The sequence below is a fragment of the Parasteatoda tepidariorum genome, chromosome 10, assembly GCF_982258835.1.
Source record: "Parasteatoda tepidariorum strain Cologne lab strain chromosome 10, Ptep-v5.0, whole genome shotgun sequence".
NCBI lineage: Eukaryota > Metazoa > Arthropoda > Arachnida > Araneae > Theridiidae > Parasteatoda > Parasteatoda tepidariorum.
In genome coordinates this window covers 75,034,611-75,057,223 of record NC_141764.1, presented here as the reverse complement: position 1 = coordinate 75,057,223, position 22,613 = coordinate 75,034,611, and the positions used below count along the sequence as shown (strand labels likewise).

The 22,613-nt window shown below is 31.2% G+C and overlaps 1 protein-coding gene across 1 annotated transcript; it reads left to right on the top strand.

Annotated features, from left to right (window-relative positions):
* The first annotated feature begins 6,234 nt into the window (after nt 1-6,234).
* LOC107454095 (sorbitol dehydrogenase) lies at nt 6,235-22,403 on the top strand. The gene is made up of 8 exons (XM_043043781.3): nt 6,235-6,761; nt 7,391-7,424; nt 10,521-10,685; nt 16,003-16,162; nt 18,191-18,309; nt 18,933-18,998; nt 19,479-19,654; nt 21,989-22,403. Exons 1-8 carry the CDS (start codon nt 6,708-6,710, stop codon nt 22,265-22,267), a joined length of 1,053 nt encoding a protein of 350 aa, XP_042899715.2. The 5' UTR covers nt 6,235-6,707; the 3' UTR covers nt 22,268-22,403.
* The last annotated feature ends 210 nt before the right edge of the window (nt 22,404-22,613 follow it).

Below are 22,613 nucleotides of genomic sequence, written 5' to 3'. Positions count from 1 at the left end.
AAATTTGGTTTAAAAATATGACAGGGAGCCCTTGACAGTTTTGTGCCTATGTTTCTCACATTTCTAGATCAAGCCCTGACTCAATTTTAGCAGTTATAAGAAATAAATAGCATTTTAATTTTTCAGAAATAAATTAGTTACTAATTAAGCTCTTAAGCATATTGAAATCACATAAGTAATATTCAATTTGAATAAAAATTAAAAAAAAAAACTAAATAAAGAACTAAAATAATAAAATTTTTTCCATTTTATCGATCAGGAAATAAAGAACGAGTGAGAATAACAATTTATATATATATATATATATATATATATATATATATACACCGAAGAGCCATTACATTATGACTACCCTCCATCTATAACAATGGCCTCGCCCAGGCTTTCATGGTTTCTCGCCCAGGACCAATGTTTTCATTTGACACATTAGAACTCATAATCCTCATAGAACAATCCCTGATGTCTGCAAGCTACTTGAACATAGTTGCAGACCAGGTTCACCCATTCATGGCAACAGTTTTTCCTGCGGGAGATGGTGTTTACCAACAAGATAATGCACCTTGTCATAAGGATCAAATCGTCGAGGAGGAACATTCCAGTGACTTTCAAGTCATGTCTTGGCACCCAAATTCACCTGACCTTAATCCAATAGAGCATTTGTGGTCCTACTTGGAAAACCAAATTCGTGCTGCCACGCAACCCCCTCGCAATGTGAGGAATTTGCAGGACAGGTTGGTGAGCGCTTGGTACCAGTTACCTCAGACTACCCATCACCTTATTGTGGAATGAATGCCACTGCTGGTGCTAGCAGTTTTGAGGGCTAAAGGTGGTCCTACATGTTATTAGCAGGGTGGTCATAATGTAATGGCTCTTCGATGTATATATATATATATATATATATATATATATATATATATATATATATACACTCAAGAGTCAAAACATTATGACCATCCCTACATTTTGCAATGAACTCTCCTGGATGACGTAGAAGGCACCTGATCAGGTGGAAATGGCATTTAACTGTTGCTGGAGAGTTTGAAGAATCATTCTTTCACTTACTTCTGTGTGTGATGGCATAGACTGCGGATCTAAGCGACTGTGATAGAGGGCAGATTGTAATGGCTCGAACGCTCGGAATAAGTATTTCCGAAACTGCACGACTCGTGGGTTGCTCGCGATTTACAGTTGTTAGTATTTATGCAAAGTGGATGAATGACGGTGAAACCAGCAGTGGACGACATGGTGTTGGACGTCCACATGCTATAAAAGAAAAAGGTCGTCGTAGATCGTTTCGCTTGGTAAAGCAAAACCGGAGCTAGACAGTGTGCCTTTGCTGACCAAGCGTCATCACCAACTACGCCTGCGCTGGGCCCGGGAACATCGCCACTGTGGATCAGTGGGAGAGAGTTGCCTGGTCAGATGAATCATGGTTTGTCATACATCTCGCCGAAGGCCGTGTCAGGATACCCCGTCTTCCAGGCGAACAGTTGCTCCCTCAATATACAGTAGGTCATACACAGGCCGGTGGTGGCGGTATTATGCTTTGGGGGACGTTCTCTTGGGCGTGTCTGGGATCAGTGGTTGTGGTTGAGTAGACCATGAAAGCAACAGGGTATCTGAACATCATCGTGGACCAATTGCACCCTTACATGGCATCTGTTTTTCCAGCTGGATATGGAATTTTCCAACAGGACAACGCCTTGTGTCATCACAAGGCTCAAATTGTGTTGGAGTGGTTCCAGGAACATGAAGCTGAATTCCAGTTAATGTCCTGGCCACCTAACTCACCGGATCTCTATCCAATAGAACACATTTCGGATGTCATGGAATGGCAGCTCAGAGTTCAAAGACCACTAAGTCGCAATATCTCGGATTTGCGTGACCGTTACTTAAACATCTGGTACAATCTGCGTCCGGTCATCCACCAAGGACTCTTGGCATCCATGCCAAGGCGGGTTGCAGCTGTGTTGCGGGCTAAAGGTAGGCCAACTCGTTATATATATATATATATATATATATATATATATATATATATAACGAATATATATATATATATATATATATATATATATATATATATATATATATATATATATATATATATATATATATATATATACATATACATACATATACATACATATACATATACATACATATACATATATATATATATATATATATATATATATATATATATATATATATATATATATATATATATATATATATATATATATATATATATATATATATATATATATATATATATATATATATATATATATATATATACATATATGTTCTGCGATCCTTAGAAAATATCAAATTTAAATCATCAAGACCTCTAAATATGTATTTCGATAATATTTTCGTATAAATTTATATTTTGAAATCTTTTAGAATCATTCTTTTGATGGGAGAGAATAAAGATAGATTACATTTTCCACCACTTCAGAAACATTTTAATGTATTTAGTTCAGTTAGATCTTGAAGGATAAGAGTAACATAGATGATAGCTAAGTATAACAATTAATTTTTGAAATTATTGTCATAATAAAACGTTTAAAAAACGGAAACTTCTAAGATTAAAAAATTAATGAGAGCGCGGATATATATACCTAAAAGGAGTAAAATCCTATTTCAAGAAAATTGGATGGGCACAGTAGGTTTTGGCACACCACCGGCTGCTGCATCGCTGAGTTTAACTTCAATCCCATTTCCTTTGTTTATTAGTTCTGCTTAACAACCCTTGTATTTGATTTATTTAATTGTATTTAGAAATTGTATTGTTAAAAAGTGACACGCCTCTTTTGTATTCGGTTTTTAGGACTTATAAAACTGGTACCTGCGTGGGATCATTCGACCAAAAGATTTTCACGAAATAAAAAAGGTTTGATTGTTAACGTCACACGCTTTTGCGATTTACAGCGCTATCGTGAATCGCCAAGCATCGCTAATTATATTACCGGTGGTGTGGAATTCATTATAATCATGATCCTAAGTTTTTGGAGATTGTTTGGTGAAGGAGAACATAGTTTTGGGCCATGAAACGAGTGGAGTTGTACTTAAAACAGGTGATAAAGTCAAGCATTTGAAACCAGGTGAGCCTGATTTTATTCTCTTTTTATCTCTACTCTAAAAAAACTCAAACTCACTTTTCAATGACAAATTGATTGGATTTTTTTTTCGAATTTAGCACAATTTTTAAAATATTTTGCTGTAGAACATAAAATAACATGCGTTCAACTATATAGTGTTCGCCTCCCAGTGAGGTGTTCGAGGTTTGAATCCCATCACCGGTTAGTTGATACGAACTCTGCTTGCAGCTCCAATTGACCACAATGCTGACATAAAACATTCTCAGTGGTAGACGGATTATGGGTCATAAAACTCTTACGGTAGGGCTTAAAGTTGAAGGTTTCCCGGGTCTTCCTCTCAATGTAAAACAAAGGGAGAAAAATTTCATCAAAAAGTCTTCCACAAAGGCTAGATTGTCCCATTGATTGATCAAAGAGTTCCCTCGTCTTTTAGGTTGGGTTCAAAATCAGATGGTGACGAATTTGAAAATTGAATGTTGTAAACTCAGAATTCGGTTGGCTGTTACAAGCCGGCTATAAAATGTAAAAATAATATCCTCATTTATCTTTTTTCTTTGTAATTTCATGTTTGTGAAAAGTTGTATTTTTAGCTGTTCTTTATATAGAATGAATATCATTTGGAAACTATCTTGAAATTTTTTTTTTATTCTCACTACACTTTAAAATATTTAAGGGTATTTTAACACCAAAAATGGTGAAAACTATTTTACTCCAAATAGCTGGAGTGAAACACTAGAGATTTTTTTCTCCATTTAGTCAAACATCATGGTCAGTTCCGGGTTTTGTGAAACACCAAAAACGATCTTTTACACTTCTTTTGATGTTAAGTAGGCTGCACCATCTTACCATTTTTGGTGCTTAGTGACGCTAAAGTTTATCCCATTACGTTACGGTATAATAGATATAAGAGTCAGTTAAGTCCTTTTTACAATAATCAAGCAACCGCATTACCATATTGGTGAAATTTCGGTTGTGAGTTATATACACCCTAGTAATTTTATTATTACTGCTTATTAGACTAAGACAACTTGTTCTTAAATGAGAAGGAACTACATTAATGAATGATGATTTTTCTAAAAAATAACCATATCAAGAAAATTTTTTTTAAAAATACCAACAAATTTTTAATCAAATATTGTTATTGTTTTACTTATTCCACATTTGTTTTAGAAGAAAACGCATTATTGTTAAGTAATCTTTGAAATCAGCACGCATTTCAGATTAGAACGCGGGCAAAAAGATTATAATCTATCAATCACCTATTCTTTTATTTCTTACTTAATTGTTTAGTTTATCAGATTTAGATCTCGTTGAACTTATTATTCTTTTGAAGACCATATTCTTTCTTTTATTTTGCTTTTATCAAAATTCTAAATTGATATTTTGTAATAGGTTAAATAAATACTGATAATTTATAGAAAAAAATTGCTTAGTTTGTCTAGACTACGATTGGAGGGATAAAAAAAATTTAAAAAATTTACATTTTAAATGAAACTTGACTTTTGTAGAAGGTTAGCAAATTAATTAAAAATATGCATGGATAAATTTCAATTACTTTAAGTTTGATTCTTAAGTAGTTTATATATAATAGTGTCTAACTCGCTTTAGAATCGTCATGGTTTCTACCACACTTTAACACCAGTTTTGATAACTCCGAAATCTTAGAAAGAGATTTTCCTGAATTCTAAAACTAGTTTTTCTCATGTTATGGGACCGTTCTCTTCACATATGAGTCCAGGTTTAACCTTCAAAACTACAGTAGGCGTTGCTTGATTTGAAGAGAACCTGGATCCAGTCAAACATCCGTAAAAGAGATGCATTTCGAGGAGGCAGTGTTTCTGTGTGGTGAGGTATATCTTTAGATGGACGTACAGACCGGCATGTTTTTGCACGGGGAATCATGAATGCTCACTTGTATAGAGATGATATTTTTTATATTTATATTCGTCCTTATACTGGTGCAATAGGTGATGATTTTGTGCTACAAGATGATACGCGACTGCCCACAGAGTCCGCTTAGTATATAATTATCTTTAGTGGCAAACAATTCAATGCATCGGGTGGCCAGTTCAATCACCAGACTTGAAACCTATCGAGCATGGTTGGGATGCTTTAAGAAGATGTGTGGTTGCTCTTAATCCTCTTTAGACACTTGACACGCTTGCAACTACTTTTCAAGAAAAACGGCTCGCATCTCCAATGGAACTGCTGGACCGCGTAATTGAGAGCATAACACATCGGTGCATGTGCTGAGGTTATGTGCAAGAGGTGATCATATTCCATACTGAAGGTACTTTTTCTATTACGAACTTATCTGATTTATTCATTTCATACATATGTTAATTTCTGTAACAGCATGATTGACTGGTTAATAATTTTTATGTTGTTTCATACTTTATTATGTGTACTATAATATATGCCAGTTTCAGTTTCATTAAATTCGCTGCGCAAATTTTTGAGTTATGCTGATTTTTGTGGTTTTTCCTAAATTTATGAGAACCAGTGTATTTTATGAGCGTAGGTTTAGATAAAAAACAAAGTCAATTTTCTTTCTTCCTTTCTTTTTTTCCCTTTAAAACAAGTAGTTTTTATAATTATTAAAAATAGTGTTTCTTGAATCTCTAGATATCTAAAAATCTTTGAGCAGTAAATGTATAAAAAAATACATTCTGATTACAGATTTTTTAGAATTAGTTTAGATTATTTATAATAACTTCATTAAGAAATAGCATTTATTAAAGTGATTTTTATTGCGAAACTATTTTTCGGCGATAAGAAAATCGTTTATTATGGCGATTTCTTAAATGAAAAGAAAGTTTCTTAATGTAAAAGCATTCATAAAAATAGTGTTTCCTGAACTTTTTTAAGATCTTAATATTTGAAAAAGTTAATGATAATTTTAATTAAGGCAACATTGGTTATTTTCAGAAATTGAATTAAAATTATTTTCTAGTTTTAATAACTCAAAGTAAATTTTACATTATTCTGACTTACTTTTATAAAGGGTATAAAATGATTTTATTCATCTGAAATTTTTCAACGAAGGACACTACGCACTTAAAAAAAAAAGAAAAAGAGAGATGAAAGAAACTCTTAAAAAATGTTTTTTACTTTGATGAAGAACTATCTACATTAAATAAAATCGTTTTCTTTTATTAGCAAACGTACATTGAAGTTGTAAGCAAACCTTTTAATTTGATTTAACCCATTTAATTTGATTTTAACCCGTTTGATATTTTTCATAAATTATCATCCCATTCCGTTTATGCTTTATTCATATGACAAATTAAATTCACTGGGCTAGGATTAAAATAAATACGTCAGAAAATTTTGGCAGGTGAGGTAGGGAAAGACAGGTTGTACAGAGTCATCTTTCGTGCCTGATTGGCTTATCTCTGAAGGCTTGTCTCTATCGGTTTTTTAGTTGGTCATAGAAATTGCTGGCATAGTTTCTACCTTCTGAAGATTGCATTTTTACAAAGAGCTGTCTGCATTTAAAGTACTTCTCAGCAGTTAATATTTACTCTATCTGTAGTCCGTTGCACTTTATTTGTAGTGATATTTTTATAGTATTCGGCTTTCTGTAAGTGAGCACTATAAAAAATGATTGAGGATAATTTGTGTGCTGTTTTAAACAAAATTGACGATTTGCGTCTGGTAAGAACTTTTATATATTGTTCTTATACATTTATTTAATTTTGAATATTTTGATTAAGAACAAATATAGCATTTATTAATTAATAATAATACATTATAAGTTAATGCACACTCAATTTATGTCTTTTGTCATTATACCATTTGTCTTATATTTACTATTCAAACTTTTTAAACCGTTGTAGTTGAATTTTGTTGAAAATTCAAAAGGAATTTTTTGCAGAGTTAACATACGTTAATAACATAATGGTGAATAACAGATAAAACTTTTTTTGCATTTTATTTTAAAACTGAATAAAACTTTTGAGTTTTACATATATTGTGAGGATTTAACTGTTAGCAAACTTTTATAATGTTCAAATTAAAAGTCTTTAAAATATACCTGACTGAGTTTTTCTTATATTTACAATGAATGCCTTATAATAAATTCATATTTGTATTTTATGAAAAAAATAACCATATTGTGAGTTTTGAGCAAACTAACTTTCTACTTAGGATATATTATTTATTATTCAAATTCTTTCTTTTCATTTTTAAAAAATCTTGTTTATAATTTTTTTTCACAAATGAGCTCTAGAACATATTGTTTTTTATACTTTACCTCCTTATTATTAATATTACTTAAATTTCAGGAAAATAGAAAAGTTCCTGAACCTCAACCAAATGGTATGTAATTTTTTAAATTTATTTTTTCGATATTGCACAGTTGAATACAATTAATAATTTAATTGAGCACCCTTTCATGTAAAATGTAACTTAAGAAAAATAATTATCGTTCTTGAATGAAAAAGCGACTTCCTATTAAAGGAATTTATTAAATATATATATTTTTTCCCCAATGGAATTGACCTTGCATAGTATTTTGCAATTTTTTCATATAATAGTATTATAAGTAAAAAGTTCAAAATTGTCTACATTTTTCCAAATTCTTGATTTATGTAAAGTAAGTATTCCTACAACTGTATCAACTAAACTATTTATGAGTTTAAGTAAATTAGTTGATAATTTCTAACTATGATTAACACTTATTTTTTTTAATTTACTAACATAAATAAATTAACAATAATAATGTTAAAAAAAACAACTTTTGAATCTCTTTAAAAAGGAAGACTATATTAACATTCAAATACTTGATATTTGGTGACATTCATAAACTGCAAAAGAAATTGAAACTTTTGAAATGGTTCTATCAAATTGAAAATATTTCCTGTGATATTTCTGCCGCAGTTTCAGAGGAGTTTAGAAAAATAAAACAAAAGTGAAAGAAAAAAAACTCAACAGTTGAACTTAAAAAATATTTCATAATTGGCTAGTGATTTCCTCAATAGATTTGTACTTTTCACTGAAATGAAAGTAGAAAATCCTCCGTTTTTTTAAAAAAAATTTAGGAATGTTATTGGAGACAGACTTTAATTGAATAAAGAAATGTATCTTATAAAAGTGCCATAAAAATTATGTGTTCTTCTAAAAAGGTAAAACTGAAACAGATGGTGCAGTTAAGATCTGTCTGCGTTTTTCGAATAAGAAGTCTATAAAATCGAGCTCTTACACGGAGAAAAACGTTCTTGTAAAATTGCCGCACTGCTATAGCAATGACTTTTTTCATTAAAAAAAACATAGTTTGGTTAATAAAACCAAAATAAATCATACATCATTTTCATGTTCATAACGGGTAACGGTTTACTGAAAATTCTGGTTTTCAGAATAGTGTTCTTATTTCCACATATTTAGCAAAAATTACAGAATTGAAAAGTAAAATGTATAAATGGGTTTTATGCCATGTTCAAAGGTATCATGATAACATTACTAAATTTTACCACATTTATCAACTTTTATCACAAACTGAAAAACCATATATTGTAGTGAATAATACCAAAATAATTACCAAAATACTTCAGTTAAAACTGCCGAGATTTTTAGTGTTCCTATAAGGCCAGGCATACGGTAAATTTTACCATATTGTGGTAATTTTGACAATATTTTCTTTTCTCAGAGCTGATTAAGAAAATTCGAGCTATGCACTTTGATAGAAAAACCTTAAAGTAATAATATTAAATTTTTATGAAATTTGAAAACGTAATATACTAATTAGCAAATTCTTTTTCTTCTTTGATTAAATGTAACTATTTGGGTATGTTGAGTTTTCAACAGCCTAAAATTATCAGGTAAATATAAAAATTTAAACCCTATGTGAGTTAGAATTTTTTTTTTTATTTGTGCATATGATTGTAGAGAAATGAGTAGAAATATTATATTAATCCAAATAATTATGGCATAATTTTAAGAAAGACATCTTTTTTTCCACCTCTTGTCACTCAAAACACATTGTGAAACCTTAGGACATAATAAAGTGAAATTTTTTGCATTCGCCATTTTTAATTCTGATCTTTCTATATTAAATTCACGGCAAATTATTTTGAAAGTTGATGGCGAAAAAAGAAATAAATCTCTTAGAAATTTAAAATCCTTCCATACGCTTTCTTTCAAGATAAACAACGTTCAAAAATGAATTTAATGTCATGTAAAATGTTGACAGGTAATTATGGAAAATAATAAACAGCATGATATTGATAATTTTTTTTTTTGCTTAACATTCGATGCTCGATAGAACGACCCTCGTGAAATCGGACATGATAAGGTGAGGACGTTTGATCTTGAGTGCTCAAAAATACGGTAATTCTTTACTCTCTTAACTCCCTCAAGAAAATTAAATCTTATAAAGCACTGTTCGACTTTAGTTTCAATTTGGATACTGATAGAAAAAATTGCAGTAATGCGACTTTATTTTTCTATGCTAATATATAGGTAAAAGGTAAAAGTAACGTTTAAAATAATACTTTATAAGTGTATCGAAAATAATAAGCTGTTTCTGGCTGCCATTTATGATAAATAACAACATAAGACCAAACATAAGACCAAACATATTAATTCGAAAATAGACTACACAAGAAATAAATATTTCACAAAACAAGTGAATCCAATTATTAGATAAGAAAAGTATGATTAACACATTTATTGTATCCTTTGCAAAGAATGTTACATATCTTGTGAATGCATCCTTTCAACCAATAATTCAGTTGTTAGGGTTCTCCATTCTTCAATTATAAATGCGAAATAACCAATGATTTGACCGTAAATTACGACCACTAAAGATAAGAAACTAGGAAGTCATGCCATTCTTCTTTTATTAAAGGAGAATTCAAGGTGTTTTACATTTATTTTGTGGGTAACATCAAAAGAAATAATGGTTTAAATAATTTCTTTAAAAAATTTTCGGTATCAAATGATTATGTAAAAAAAATTTCATTGCGGTAAAAAGTACTTGCACTTTCCGCAAATTTTTCGTTACCGTAAAGTCCATTTTTGCCCAGGAATTGAATCCAATATATATTACAGTAATGATTATTAAACTACAGTTCTGTAAAAATTATGGTACATATGAGTTATTGTTATATAAAATTTAACGGTAAAAACGAATTTTACGTTAAAAAGAACTGGCCCTCTGGGTGCCGGTACATTTTGCCATAATTTGATCTGGAATTTTTTTAGTGTAACTTTTGGTCAGTATATTGGAATAAAAGGTTTAGTGTGGTTTATCTATTAGAGATATAAATAACATTGAGTCCATGGAATACAAAGCGGCTCTCAATGCATCTATCACCATAATGGAAGGGTCAATGTAATGGTGATCGTACTAAAAAGAGTGGACATAATTTCATTTGGATTTCACATCAACCATACAAATATTTATTTTCTTTTTAGAGGTCTTACTTGAAATTCAAAGTGTTGGAATCTGTGGATCTGATGTTCACTATTGGAAAAATGGTCGAATCGGCGATTTTATTGTTAAAGAACCTATGATCGTTGGTCATGAATCAAGTGGCAAAGTTGTAAAAATTGGTAAAAATGTGCATCACTTAAAAGAAGGTATGCTTTCGATTTAATTTGCCAATTTGATTTAAAGTTTTCTTTCAACTGGCATTTAATTTTTAAAGAAATATATTTGTTGCACTTAAGTTAAATTTTTAAAATAAGGTTTATTCTAATTAGTTAGTTTTAATTTTTTTTGACTGAAAGATAAATTCAGTTGTTCTACAAGTGCTCCATTTGATGTTCTAAAATTAGTTATATCACTTTATGCATCCAATAATAAGTCTTTATAATAAAATATAAATAAAGTCTATATAATAAAAATCGTATTTAAAGTTATAAACTACTATAAATATAATGCGTTTCAATAGTTTGTAAAAAATGTGTTGATGTAAAAATAAAAATTTGAAGCTAATAATATAGTCTTATTCTAAACTGTTTGAGTGTTTTTAAGAAATAATACAAACTTATTGAGTATTAACTACTAATACTTTATAAGTCTAACACATTGTTTATCATCGACAATAATTAGGCTAAGTAATCAAGATCGAACCCACTGCCTCATCTCTCCAGCGCTAGTGATTATTTTGAATTACTGGAATCTTATTACACAATATTATGAAAAATGAAAAAATTATCAAATTATTCAATAATTTTCATGATTGGAATTTTTATGAATAGCTTCTACATGACTACTATTATTATTATTTTCAGTAACAGGTCTATTCTTGAGATACATGTGATAAGCCATTATCACGCGTATCATTACTTTGAAATCCGGTTCTTCAAATGAAAGAGATTAAGATTGAAGGAATACTCTCTTCATCATTTTTTTTAAAATTTAAATATCAAAAACTTGTATCGATCCGTTTTTTATCTTTAACCAAATTCGTGTTTTCAAAGCAATCATGATAAAGAATCACGCACTAATACCATGAAAGTACAGAAAGTTAAGACTATTTTAAGATTTCAAAATTCGCCATTCTTAATCTCTAAACTCTTGATTAAACGGAAGGAAAAAGTGTGTGAAATGTAATATTAAGTACTTCACTGCAATATTTATAAAACAACTCCTCTGCCGCTATTATTTTGATTCAAAAACAAAAAATCTAGAGAACCTTGAAACTAAACGTTAAACTAAATTTGATTTAATGAAATTCTTAGCGTAGTTCCATTAAACCAAAAAAAAAAAAAAAAAAAGAAAAAAAGAGCAGTGAAAACTTCTAATGGTTAGTCCGACTACAAAAGAATTCAAACGCATGACTTTACAACTTACATTATCATCACCCAACCTTTTCAAATTCAGTACTTTAGCTTGCTTTTTCGCTAAATTTTTTGAAATTTTGAAAAATATTTTTTGTTAAAAAATGTTTTTTGTTAAATTATTTTGTAAAATAGAAAACTAAAGGGCTTTTGATCTAAACGTTAAGGCAAACTTGATTTCATGAATTTCTTAGCCCGTAGTTCCTTTAAACTGAAAGAAAAGCCGCAAAAATTTCCAATGGGTTGTCCGACTACAAGTAAACTTAGCTGCACAACTTACACTATCATCACCCAGCCACGGCCAAGCACCTTACCCCATTTTTAGGATCGGTTTAAAATCCATGCTCGGAATGCCACGTAGTTTTGATCCTGATCAGACCATGGTAATAAAGCCTGATTTGGTATCTCTCTCAACAAACTTTACCAAAACCAACAAGATGACTTAGCAGCACATACACGCTGGTTGTTTTGTCTGCCTCCAGGATCGAACTTACTACCCCAAGTTCTTTTAACCAGCTGTTCTTTTAAATACCTGGAGTCTCTGCCACCCCTCAAGCACCCAGCTACTTCTCTCGCTGTACCCTGGAGCAAAGGAAAACCGGATAACAATAACATCGAAATCTACACAGACGGATCAAAAATTGATGATAATGGTAGCGAACCAATGCAGAGTAAAGTAGGATACGCAATCGTCGTGAAGCAAAATGGACTTACAATCGATCTAATCTCCAATAGATTAAACGATGAAGCAAGTATTTACCTGGCGGAGCTGGAGGCTATTAAACAAGCTGTTATTTACATCAAAAACAAAAATTACAAAGATGTGAAAATTTATACTGATTCGCTGTCCTCGTTACAAAGTCTAAATGACCCAAGAAATCGAAGTAAGATTATTGAAGAGATCAAAGTAAATATAACACCAAGTATTAAACTTTTCTGGGTCAAAGCACACATTGGAATTGAAGGTAACGAGGAGGCGGATCAGCAAGCCAAAAAGGCCACGAGCTTCAGCCGGGTGGGAATGATGCTCCCAGTGGAAAGAACATTCATTATTAGATACATCAAGCAAGCCACAATGAATAAATGGAAAATTGATTGGAGTGAATCAACAAAGGGCAGGCAGACATATAATTTCTTTAAAGATTCCACACTAACTCGCCTGCAGTCAAACTTCTATTTAAACCAATTCTTAACGGGCCACGGGGTTTTCGGAATATATCAGCAGAAATTCTTCAATAAACGAGCAAATTGTAAATTTTGTGGCAGAGTACACGACATTGACCACCTCATAAAATTTTGTCCCAAATTCCAGAGGATCCGTGGCAGAAAATGGGATCAATACACTCAACATCAACTTTATGCCGATATTGACTGCAGGGAGAAAATCATCGAAATTCTTAAATATACCCTCGATGATCTGCTTGCCCCTGCGAGCACACCTGACTAATTTTATCTGGTTTTATTTTTAAACTTTCGGCTTTTAGGTTTTCTGGTTTTAAATTTCTGCTCTTAGTATTTTGCTTCGGCACTTGCTGTTTCCATGACTTTATTCTCCCCTTAAACTGGCATCTTCATTATACATGGGACATTCGAAATGAAACCTTGCTCTTGGTCAAATTCAGCACCCTCTGTCTTGCCTGGTGTCATCTTTGAGTGTTATCATCTCAGTGAAACTTTGGTTTACCTTAGAACATTTTAATTTTAGAAGCACTTAGCCTTGAAAGGGAGACACTTGAACTTTTAGTCGACTATTTTATTTATTCTATTGGGCTTATTTTAGTCTTTTTTATTTTTAATGTGATTTTTCATATTTTACCATTTGATGTTTTACCTGACCTTACTTGTATATGTTTTTACCTGTATTTTTGACACTTTTATTGTCAGTTGATTTTATCCACTTTGATGTTTTAAGCACTTTTAATCTTTATTCTGTTTTATTTTTATTTTACTTTTTTGATTTTGGGATTTTTCCTATGTGTTTTAATCTTTATAATTTAGTACTTTTACTTTTCTGTAGTTTGGTAGTGTTTAGTCACGTGCAAACGGGTGAAACCCTTATCCGCAAACTCCTTCGGGGGTAGGTCGGTTACTATTGGTCTTAACCAGCTGTGTGAGCAGTGCCTTAATCGCCTGCGCAACCGACCGGAGCTTACCACTTACATTAAACGAGATATATATATATATATATATATATATATATATATATATATATATATATATATATATATATATATATATATATATATATATATATATATATATATATATATATACATATATATACACTGGTTATCATAAATTAAGGAAAATTCACAAAAATCGCGATAACTCAAGAAATTACACATGGAATTTTATGAAACTTACCCACAATATACAACACATAGTAAGGTATTAAACAACATAAAAAGAAATTATCAGACATTAATAGTAGTATAGAAATTAGCACATGTATAAAATAAACAAATTGGAAGTATCGGTTTGCAATAGAAAAAGTACCTTTAATATGGAATATGATTGCCTCTAGAAGCAATACAGCACAAACAGCGATGTGTGATGCTTTCAATTATGCGGTCTATCAGTTCAATAGGAAGTGAGAGCCATTGCTCTTGTAAAGCAGTTGCAAGCGTGGCAAGGGTCTGAGGGGGCGGATTGATGGCAGATACACGCCTCCCTAGAGCATCCCAAACGTGCTCGATAGGATTCAAGTCCGGGGATCGAGCTGGCCACTCCATGCGAGTAATTGTTTCCTGTTGAAGATAATCATCAACAATGCGAGCTCTGTGTGGTCTTGCATTATCGTCCTGTAACAGGAAGCAATCACCAATTGCCCCGGCATATGGGCGCACATAAGCATCAAGGATGTTGTCTCGATAAACCTGAGCATTCACGGTTCCCCTTGGAAAGACATGGAGGTATGTGCGCCCTCCTAAGGATATGCCTCCCCAAACACAGACACTGCCTCTTCCGTATGCATCTCTTTCACGGATGTTTGATGGATGATAACGGGTCCCAGGTTCTCTCCATATCAAATAACGTCTACTGTCACTTTCTAGACTAAACCTGGACTCATCCGTAAAGAGAACAGGCCTCCATTGATCTGACGTCCAGTGGACATGTTGTCGGGCCCACTGCAAACGGTCTCTCCTATGGCGTGATGTGAGCGGCACGCAAATGGCTGGTCGTCTCGCATACAGACCACCTTCGTGGAGCCTTCTGCGCACAGTTGACGTTGACACCAACCTTCCGGTGGCTGCAGCAAAAGAGGATCTAAGATGTGTCGGAGTAGCGGTTCTATTCCTGCGTGCACTTAATGTCAAATATCGGTCATCGGCACTGGTCGTAACAGTTGGCCGTCCTTGACTGAACCTCCTAGATGCCGAATCTGTGGTTTGAAATTGCCTCCAAAGTCTATGAACCACAGATGGACTCACATTTAGCCATCTGGCCACTTCTGATTGACTCTGCCCTGCCTCTAGTCTCCCGATGGCTCTCCATCGTAGTTCTTCAGGCAAATGATGCCTAGAGGTCATTATTACGAATTGGCTATCTCAGATTTTCAATGTCGCAATCACAGTAAAATTTGTGTGCTTTCTCTCAAACTTGGACTTTTATGCTCCAGGCAGATGACGTAAGCCGAGTGCAGCGCCACTAATTTGCATATTGCAATTTTACTCAGCTACTCTTAGTGGACAACATATGCAAATTTTGCACGGTTTGGCTTACTTTTGAAAGAGTTATCGCTATTTTTGTGATTTTTCCTTAATTTATGATAACCAGTGTATATATATATATATATATATATATATATATATATATATATATATATATATATATATATATATATATATATATATATATATATATATATACATATATATATATATATATATATATATATATATATATATATATATATATATATATATATATATATATATATATATATATATATATATATATATATATATATATATATATATATATATATATATATATATATATATATATATATATATATATATATATATATATATATATATATATATATATATATATATATATTATATGTATATATATTTTTTTTATTAATTTTCTTTTTTTACATATTTAGGTGACAGGGTAGCTATTGAGCCAGGTGTACCTTGTGGAAAATGTGAGTTTTGTAAGAAAGGAAGTTACAATATTTGTCCTGATATAAAATTTTGTGCTACACCACCATACGATGGATCACTGTGCCGTTATTACTGTCACGATGCAGATTATTGTTTTAAGTAAGCTACTTTGAGAATAAATTTTCTATGACAAGTATTTTGTACTTTAATATAACGATATGAGTAAACTTCCTTTAGTGAAGTCGTCATTCTTTTCAGAGGAAAAAATGATTTAAATGTACAACGAAGAATGGCAAACAAAAAGGACGGACATTCTAAACACCGAATTTCGATGAAAGAACCCAATTTTAATGATTCATGTACCTAATCATAAATAAACTAATTAATTGGGGCAGGCGATATTTCATGTTAAGAAATCAACAAAAAAAATTCGTACTTTCTTTGAATAAACATATTTGTTTTTAAGACGAATATAGATTCTTGACCTCTCTAAAATGGGGGTTGCTGAAATCTGATGAAAATGGTCTAATAGAAAAGAGAAATCTAACTGTTCGAAGGATCGGTTAAAATTCCATTCCGTACCAAACTGTTAATTTCGGCGTATTTTGCCATAATAACTGAGTATTCCGAGAGTATACAAACAAACCCGGAACGTCAAAAAAAGAAATAGTCACGTCAATGCTATGACGTCAGAAGAGGACCTTTAGTGTTTGTTTGTATATTTGGATAGATGGGGAATAAAGGTAATATTTTGCATAAAATAATTATTTATTATTTATTTTAATCAAGAAATACCAAATTTATTGTTCTTAAATCTACGTAGTATCTCACCTCATCTAAGTAGTATAAATTACAAAGCCCAAAATTTGAAAGCTATCGATCGATTAGTTCTTGAGGAATACAAATTTAAGAATACAACTTCTTTAGAGATGGCGTCCCGCAGTGGACTGATCGTTAAGACACGGTTCTCATCAGATCACCGAAGTCAAGCATCACTGGCTGCGGTCAGTGTGCGGGTGGATGACCCGCTTGGATCAGTCTGCGTAGGGACCGAGGGTGTGCGGTATTGATCCTCGTTAAACTGTGCTACCGTAAAGTGCTCGACTTCGCGCGCAGGTCGTTGGGCTACCGAAGCGAGGGTGCCATCCCCTCTGCAGAGGATCAAAATTGTGATGGCATGTCTTCGGATCATCCTCCGGGATGTTTCCCAGACCGTCGCCAATAGCCCATTGTGCAGCTCTAGTGCGACGTAAATCAACAACAATGTCTTTAGAGATGGCAAAAAGTGCATTAATAAAGTGTGAACGATAAGGCGTATTAACTTTTAACTGCACTCTTACCTCGATTAGGGACGTCTTTTTGCAAGATTGTGACATTTTTAGCATAAATATTCCAAATCCGTCGAAAAGAAAGGCATATTAATTATGAATATTTTTGTGTCTTATTTAGTAACTTCATATCCTCAAAACTAACGAATTAGCCTATTTCATTTTAGTTTCTTAGGTTAACGCAAATATTGAGCAGTAATAGGAGAATATCCGATATAAAGATCATAGTTATTCATGGTATTTAATGCATGCTTAGTTCTTGTTCTTAGATAGGATTCTATCACTGAATTATACTTTTGACCCTAAAATAAAAATAACATAATAAAAAAATATATTTATCATTGACAAATAAACATGTATCTCCATCTGCAGAATTTAAACATGAATGTAGCTTAACTTTTATGCGTATTTTATAATTTGCAAAAAATAATATTCTGTTTTTAAAGCATTTACGCATGTATGATGCAAGGTCATATGAAATGTACTAGACAAAAATTATCCAGAGACGAAATTAACAATGAAAAAATAAATAAAAGGAAAATTGAAATAAAACACACACACAATTTTAAATTAGTTTAGTGCAAAAATGTTAGGAAACCAAATTAAATTTAAATAACTGCGATCAAACTAGTTGGTAATACGGACACTTTGTACGGTTCATACTGTTGCAAAATTTTGAAATTGTCCTTAAATTGTACAAAAGCTGTGAGGCATCATTTTAGGCCTTTAATAAGTTTTGCAGATACTCAGCAGTTTTTGAAAATAAAAACTTTACTAAAAGATTACGACTTGCTTGCTTTTTAAAAGTTTAGACATAACAAAAGAACATTTATTTTATCAATGCTTTTATCGTAATTAGGCTTCCCGACAATGTAAGCTATGACGAAGGTGCCATGATTGAACCACTTTCTGTTGCTGTACATGGTTGTAAAAGGTCTGGTGTTACTGCTGGCAAGTCTGTCCTCATATGCGGAGCTGGTTTGTAGAATTTGCTGATGTTGTTTTGAAAATCGTTTAACTCTTGCTTTATTTAATGTTCATTTTTAAATGTTCATTTTAAATTAGAGTGTCGCATTAAAAGGTTTTACCGTTATTAAATTTTAAAGTTTAGTTTTTGGTTTTTTCTAAAATTATTTTTTTTACCATCCTGAAAGACGGGGGGGGGGGCAATTCAGTAGCTTATTCATTACCAAATAATTTTTCATATCATTTTAGCTAAAATTCACTGTTCTATTGTCTTAGATTCGAAAATCTCACTGTTTTTAGTTGGTTTTAGTATATTTTACAGTGTGTGTCACAAATTATTGACCATTTTTAATGATTTATTGTAAATATGGTTAAAATATAAAATTCACACCTCGGAAGCGGATAATAGTAGCTAAATTTTGTAATTTCTAATTTTCAAGTTTTAATTTGAGGGGTAACGAATATCTACTCACTATAGCGTACAGCCATGTCCCCTAGAGCCTACCACCCTAAATCGAGGTACTATTCTCAATTTTAATTTTTTTTAATTTTTTTTTCAAGAGTGAACTTTTTCTAAATTTTATCCGATTAAAATTTTATAATCTTTATTATTTTAATATTTGTATTCTTTTTAGGACCGATAGGCTTACTAAATATTTTAGCATGTAAAGCCATGGGTGTTTCAAAAATATGTGTCACAGGTGAGTAAAATGTAGTATTTTTCTGCCTCTTACATGTAAGTTAATAGTAAGTGACGCTATTTATTATTAGTGCTATTCTTCACACACCTCAATACTAAAATAAATTAATAAATTAATTATTACAAATAATAATTAATCATAATTTATTAATTATTCATTATAAATAATTAATATAGTTAAAATGTAATATAAATATAATTAATTAATATAATTAATATAATTAATTAATATACTTAAAATGTAATATAAATTTAATTAATTAATATAATTAATATAATTAATTAATATAATTAATTAATATGATTAATTAATTTAATTAATAATCATGGTTAAAATAATTTAATAATAATATTAAATTAAACTTAGAAAGCATGATGGCTACCTGTTTTCTTTTTATTCAACTAACAGACATTTAAGAAATTATTAATATTTTATCCCAAGCGTTATCAGCTAATATTCTATATTTGTTTCTTTCAAAAGATATATTTGAAAACCGTCTTTCTACTGCCCAAACCCTTGGTGCAAAAAATACTGTTTGTGTGAAGAACATGGAAATCGAAGCCGTTATGAAAGAAGTGATTGCCAGGCTTGGTAGGCAACCAGATATAACCCTTGAATGCAGTGGTGCAGAACCGAGTGTAAAACTTGGTATGAAGGTGAGTTTTGGAAAATAATAAATTCAGAAATATTGAAATTTTATCAAACTTTAATAAATTACATAGAAATGTTTAGTTTTGATTTAAGGAGGGATGCTGTTTCTTTCATTGTAGTAAATTTTAACAATGCATTTAAAGAAGGAAACAAACACCAAAATTAGTTAAAAATAATGAGCTCCGCCCACAGTTCGTTGAAGCTCTCAAACCCATATGGTGACTGTTTAAAATATGGCGACTATTTTAAAGTTCTATGACCACACCAGGGCTCGAAAAACCGCCCGTCCGCCCGTCCTCGGCGGTCAAAAATTCCCAGCGGACAACCAATTTCTAGAATCCGTCGTCCGCGCGGACGGCCATTTTCCCGTTAATGTTCGTGATACATTTTCAATTTTTGTTATCTTACAAGAGTCTAGAGCCTCACTTGTAAAATGACCCTTTAATCTTGAAATACAGCAACATACTGCGTATGGTGGAATTGATGTTTTCTCTGTCTGGGAGTACTGCAGCGTTTGAAAGGGGCTTTTCAGCAATGAACTTACAAAAAAACACATTACGTACTGGTCTTAAACAAGAAGCGTCAACCGCAATTATGAACATCTACCTAAAGGAAAAACCTTTAGATTTCTGCGCAGAAACCTCTGTAAATCATTGGCTCCATTGTGGAACTGGCAAACGTCGTATTTGATTCATTTAAAAAACGCAGTACCATCGGATAAATTGACATGATAATTGACAGATAACTTGACCTTTGCTATTTAAATTATTTCATTAAAGAAATAAATTATTTTAATAAAGAAATACTTTACTATTAGTAACCTAGTATTTCTTTTATTACCGTATAATGTTATCCTAGTATTTGTAATTCTAGTAACTACTAATTCATTGCGCAATTTATATAATTGTTAGTAATAAATAAGAGAAAATTATATTTTTATTTATTTAGAAGCGACGGGTTAGTTTCAAAGGAGGACGGGTACATTGTTGGACAAGCCGTCCTCTGGGACGGGTAAAATTTCTGAGTTTTTTCGAGCCCTGGACAACACATTTAGTAAAAATACAAAACTGTAAAGTAAATGTAACAGAATAGTTGGTTTTTATGTGCCATGTTCTAAATTATTATAATAAAATTATCAAATTGAGTAACAGTTACAAAATTTTCTCACATATAATACAACAATATTTTATTATCATTATTCATTACCAAAGTGCTTCGTTAAAAATTATCAAACTTTTCGGTGTTCCCATAGAATGTATCATACACTTTAGCATAAATGCTACATAAATATAGAACCAGAAACATGGTAAATTTTATCATTTTCTACTAGTTTTGACCATAAGTTTTGTCAGTGTTAGCTAAACAAATTTGAAATGTGTCTTAGGAAATTAAATCCATTAACAAATTGAATCAATAAATAAATTACTAAAACTAATTCCACTTTAAGAAATTTAAATTTTTATCATAAATAAGTTTTTTAAAGAATTTTTTTTTTAAATTGAAATAAATGACATGCTACAGAAAATCTTTAAAAAGCAAAGCAATAATTATGGTTTTACAATCCAATTACTCATTATTAATCTATTTAGTATTAACCCGCTTTACTATTAAAGATTCACAACTTTGTTCAAAATGTGATTATAGATTTCAGAACTTTAAGCTATCACTTTAAAGTTGCCAAATGATCTAACTATTAGGAAAATAAATTGAAATAAATGACATACATTAATTATGTTTTTGAAACACAAAACAGCACGACTAATATTCCTTTTTCAGTGAATAACAGCAAGAATAAATAAAATTATTATTATTGAACCTGCATGAGTATATATTTAAATGATTCCTTAAATTTTTATTAATTAACATATCAATATTAGTTACAAAGTTTATCAACAGATGACACCGTTGTCCGACAAATTGTTCTATGTTGCTTATCTCGACAATTCCAGATGAAATATTTAAACCCTGTAGTTTCAGATAATCTTTCAAATTTAATTGGACTCCTCCATGTTTTTTCTGCAACTGATGGTTATTTAGAAAATAAATTTTCAAAGTTTTTCATTTGGTAGCGCCCTCTGTTGACAATTTTCAAATTAATAAGAGGATTTAGCGAGAATAAATTTTCCAGTTACCTAATCAGCACTCAACAAACTTTCTATACTATATTTAATTTTAATTCGGTACTCAAATTGTCAATCACTTTCAAAATACCTGATTATTTCGCAAACCTATAAAGTTAAATGTTTAAAAATTGTCTTGTTGAATTCTTTCAATGATAGCCGATATATTTCAATGATAGCCGATTTTTGATATATTTTGTAAAATGTGTCTTCTTATAGGTGACAAAACCTGGTGGTGTACTAATGTTAATTGGACTTGGAGCCCCCGAAATTAAAATACCCATAATTGAAGCAACAGTTCGAGAAGTTGACATTCGTGGAATCTTTCGCTACGTCAATTGTTATCCCACTGCCTTGGAACTAGTTTCTAGCGGTGCTATAAATTTGAAACCTCTAATCACGCACCATTTTGCACTTGAAGAAAGCATCAAAGCATTTGAAACAGCACATACAGGTGCTGGAGGTGCCATAAAAGTCATGATTCATTGTGGAAAATAAAGTTTAAAAAGAGTGTTAACTCATAAATGAGCTTAATCAGATTAAAATCAGCTTCATAAGTATTATTTTTTTAGTGTAAGCCATAATGTATTTGTCTCGTTGTTAATTATTTCTTAATAAAATATTTTTTGATTGATATTTTCTTTTATTTTCACATTTATACATGCATATACAATCAGTGATGAATTTCACGCATTATTTATAAAATTTTATTTGAAACTTGCGGACATTGCTTGGTTACAGCTATAAACAATTTAAGTTGTTAAAATCCCCATTTAATTAATTACAAAAATGCCATTTTAAATGTTGTGTAAAAGTACGTATTGTCTGCGTAATTAAACTTATG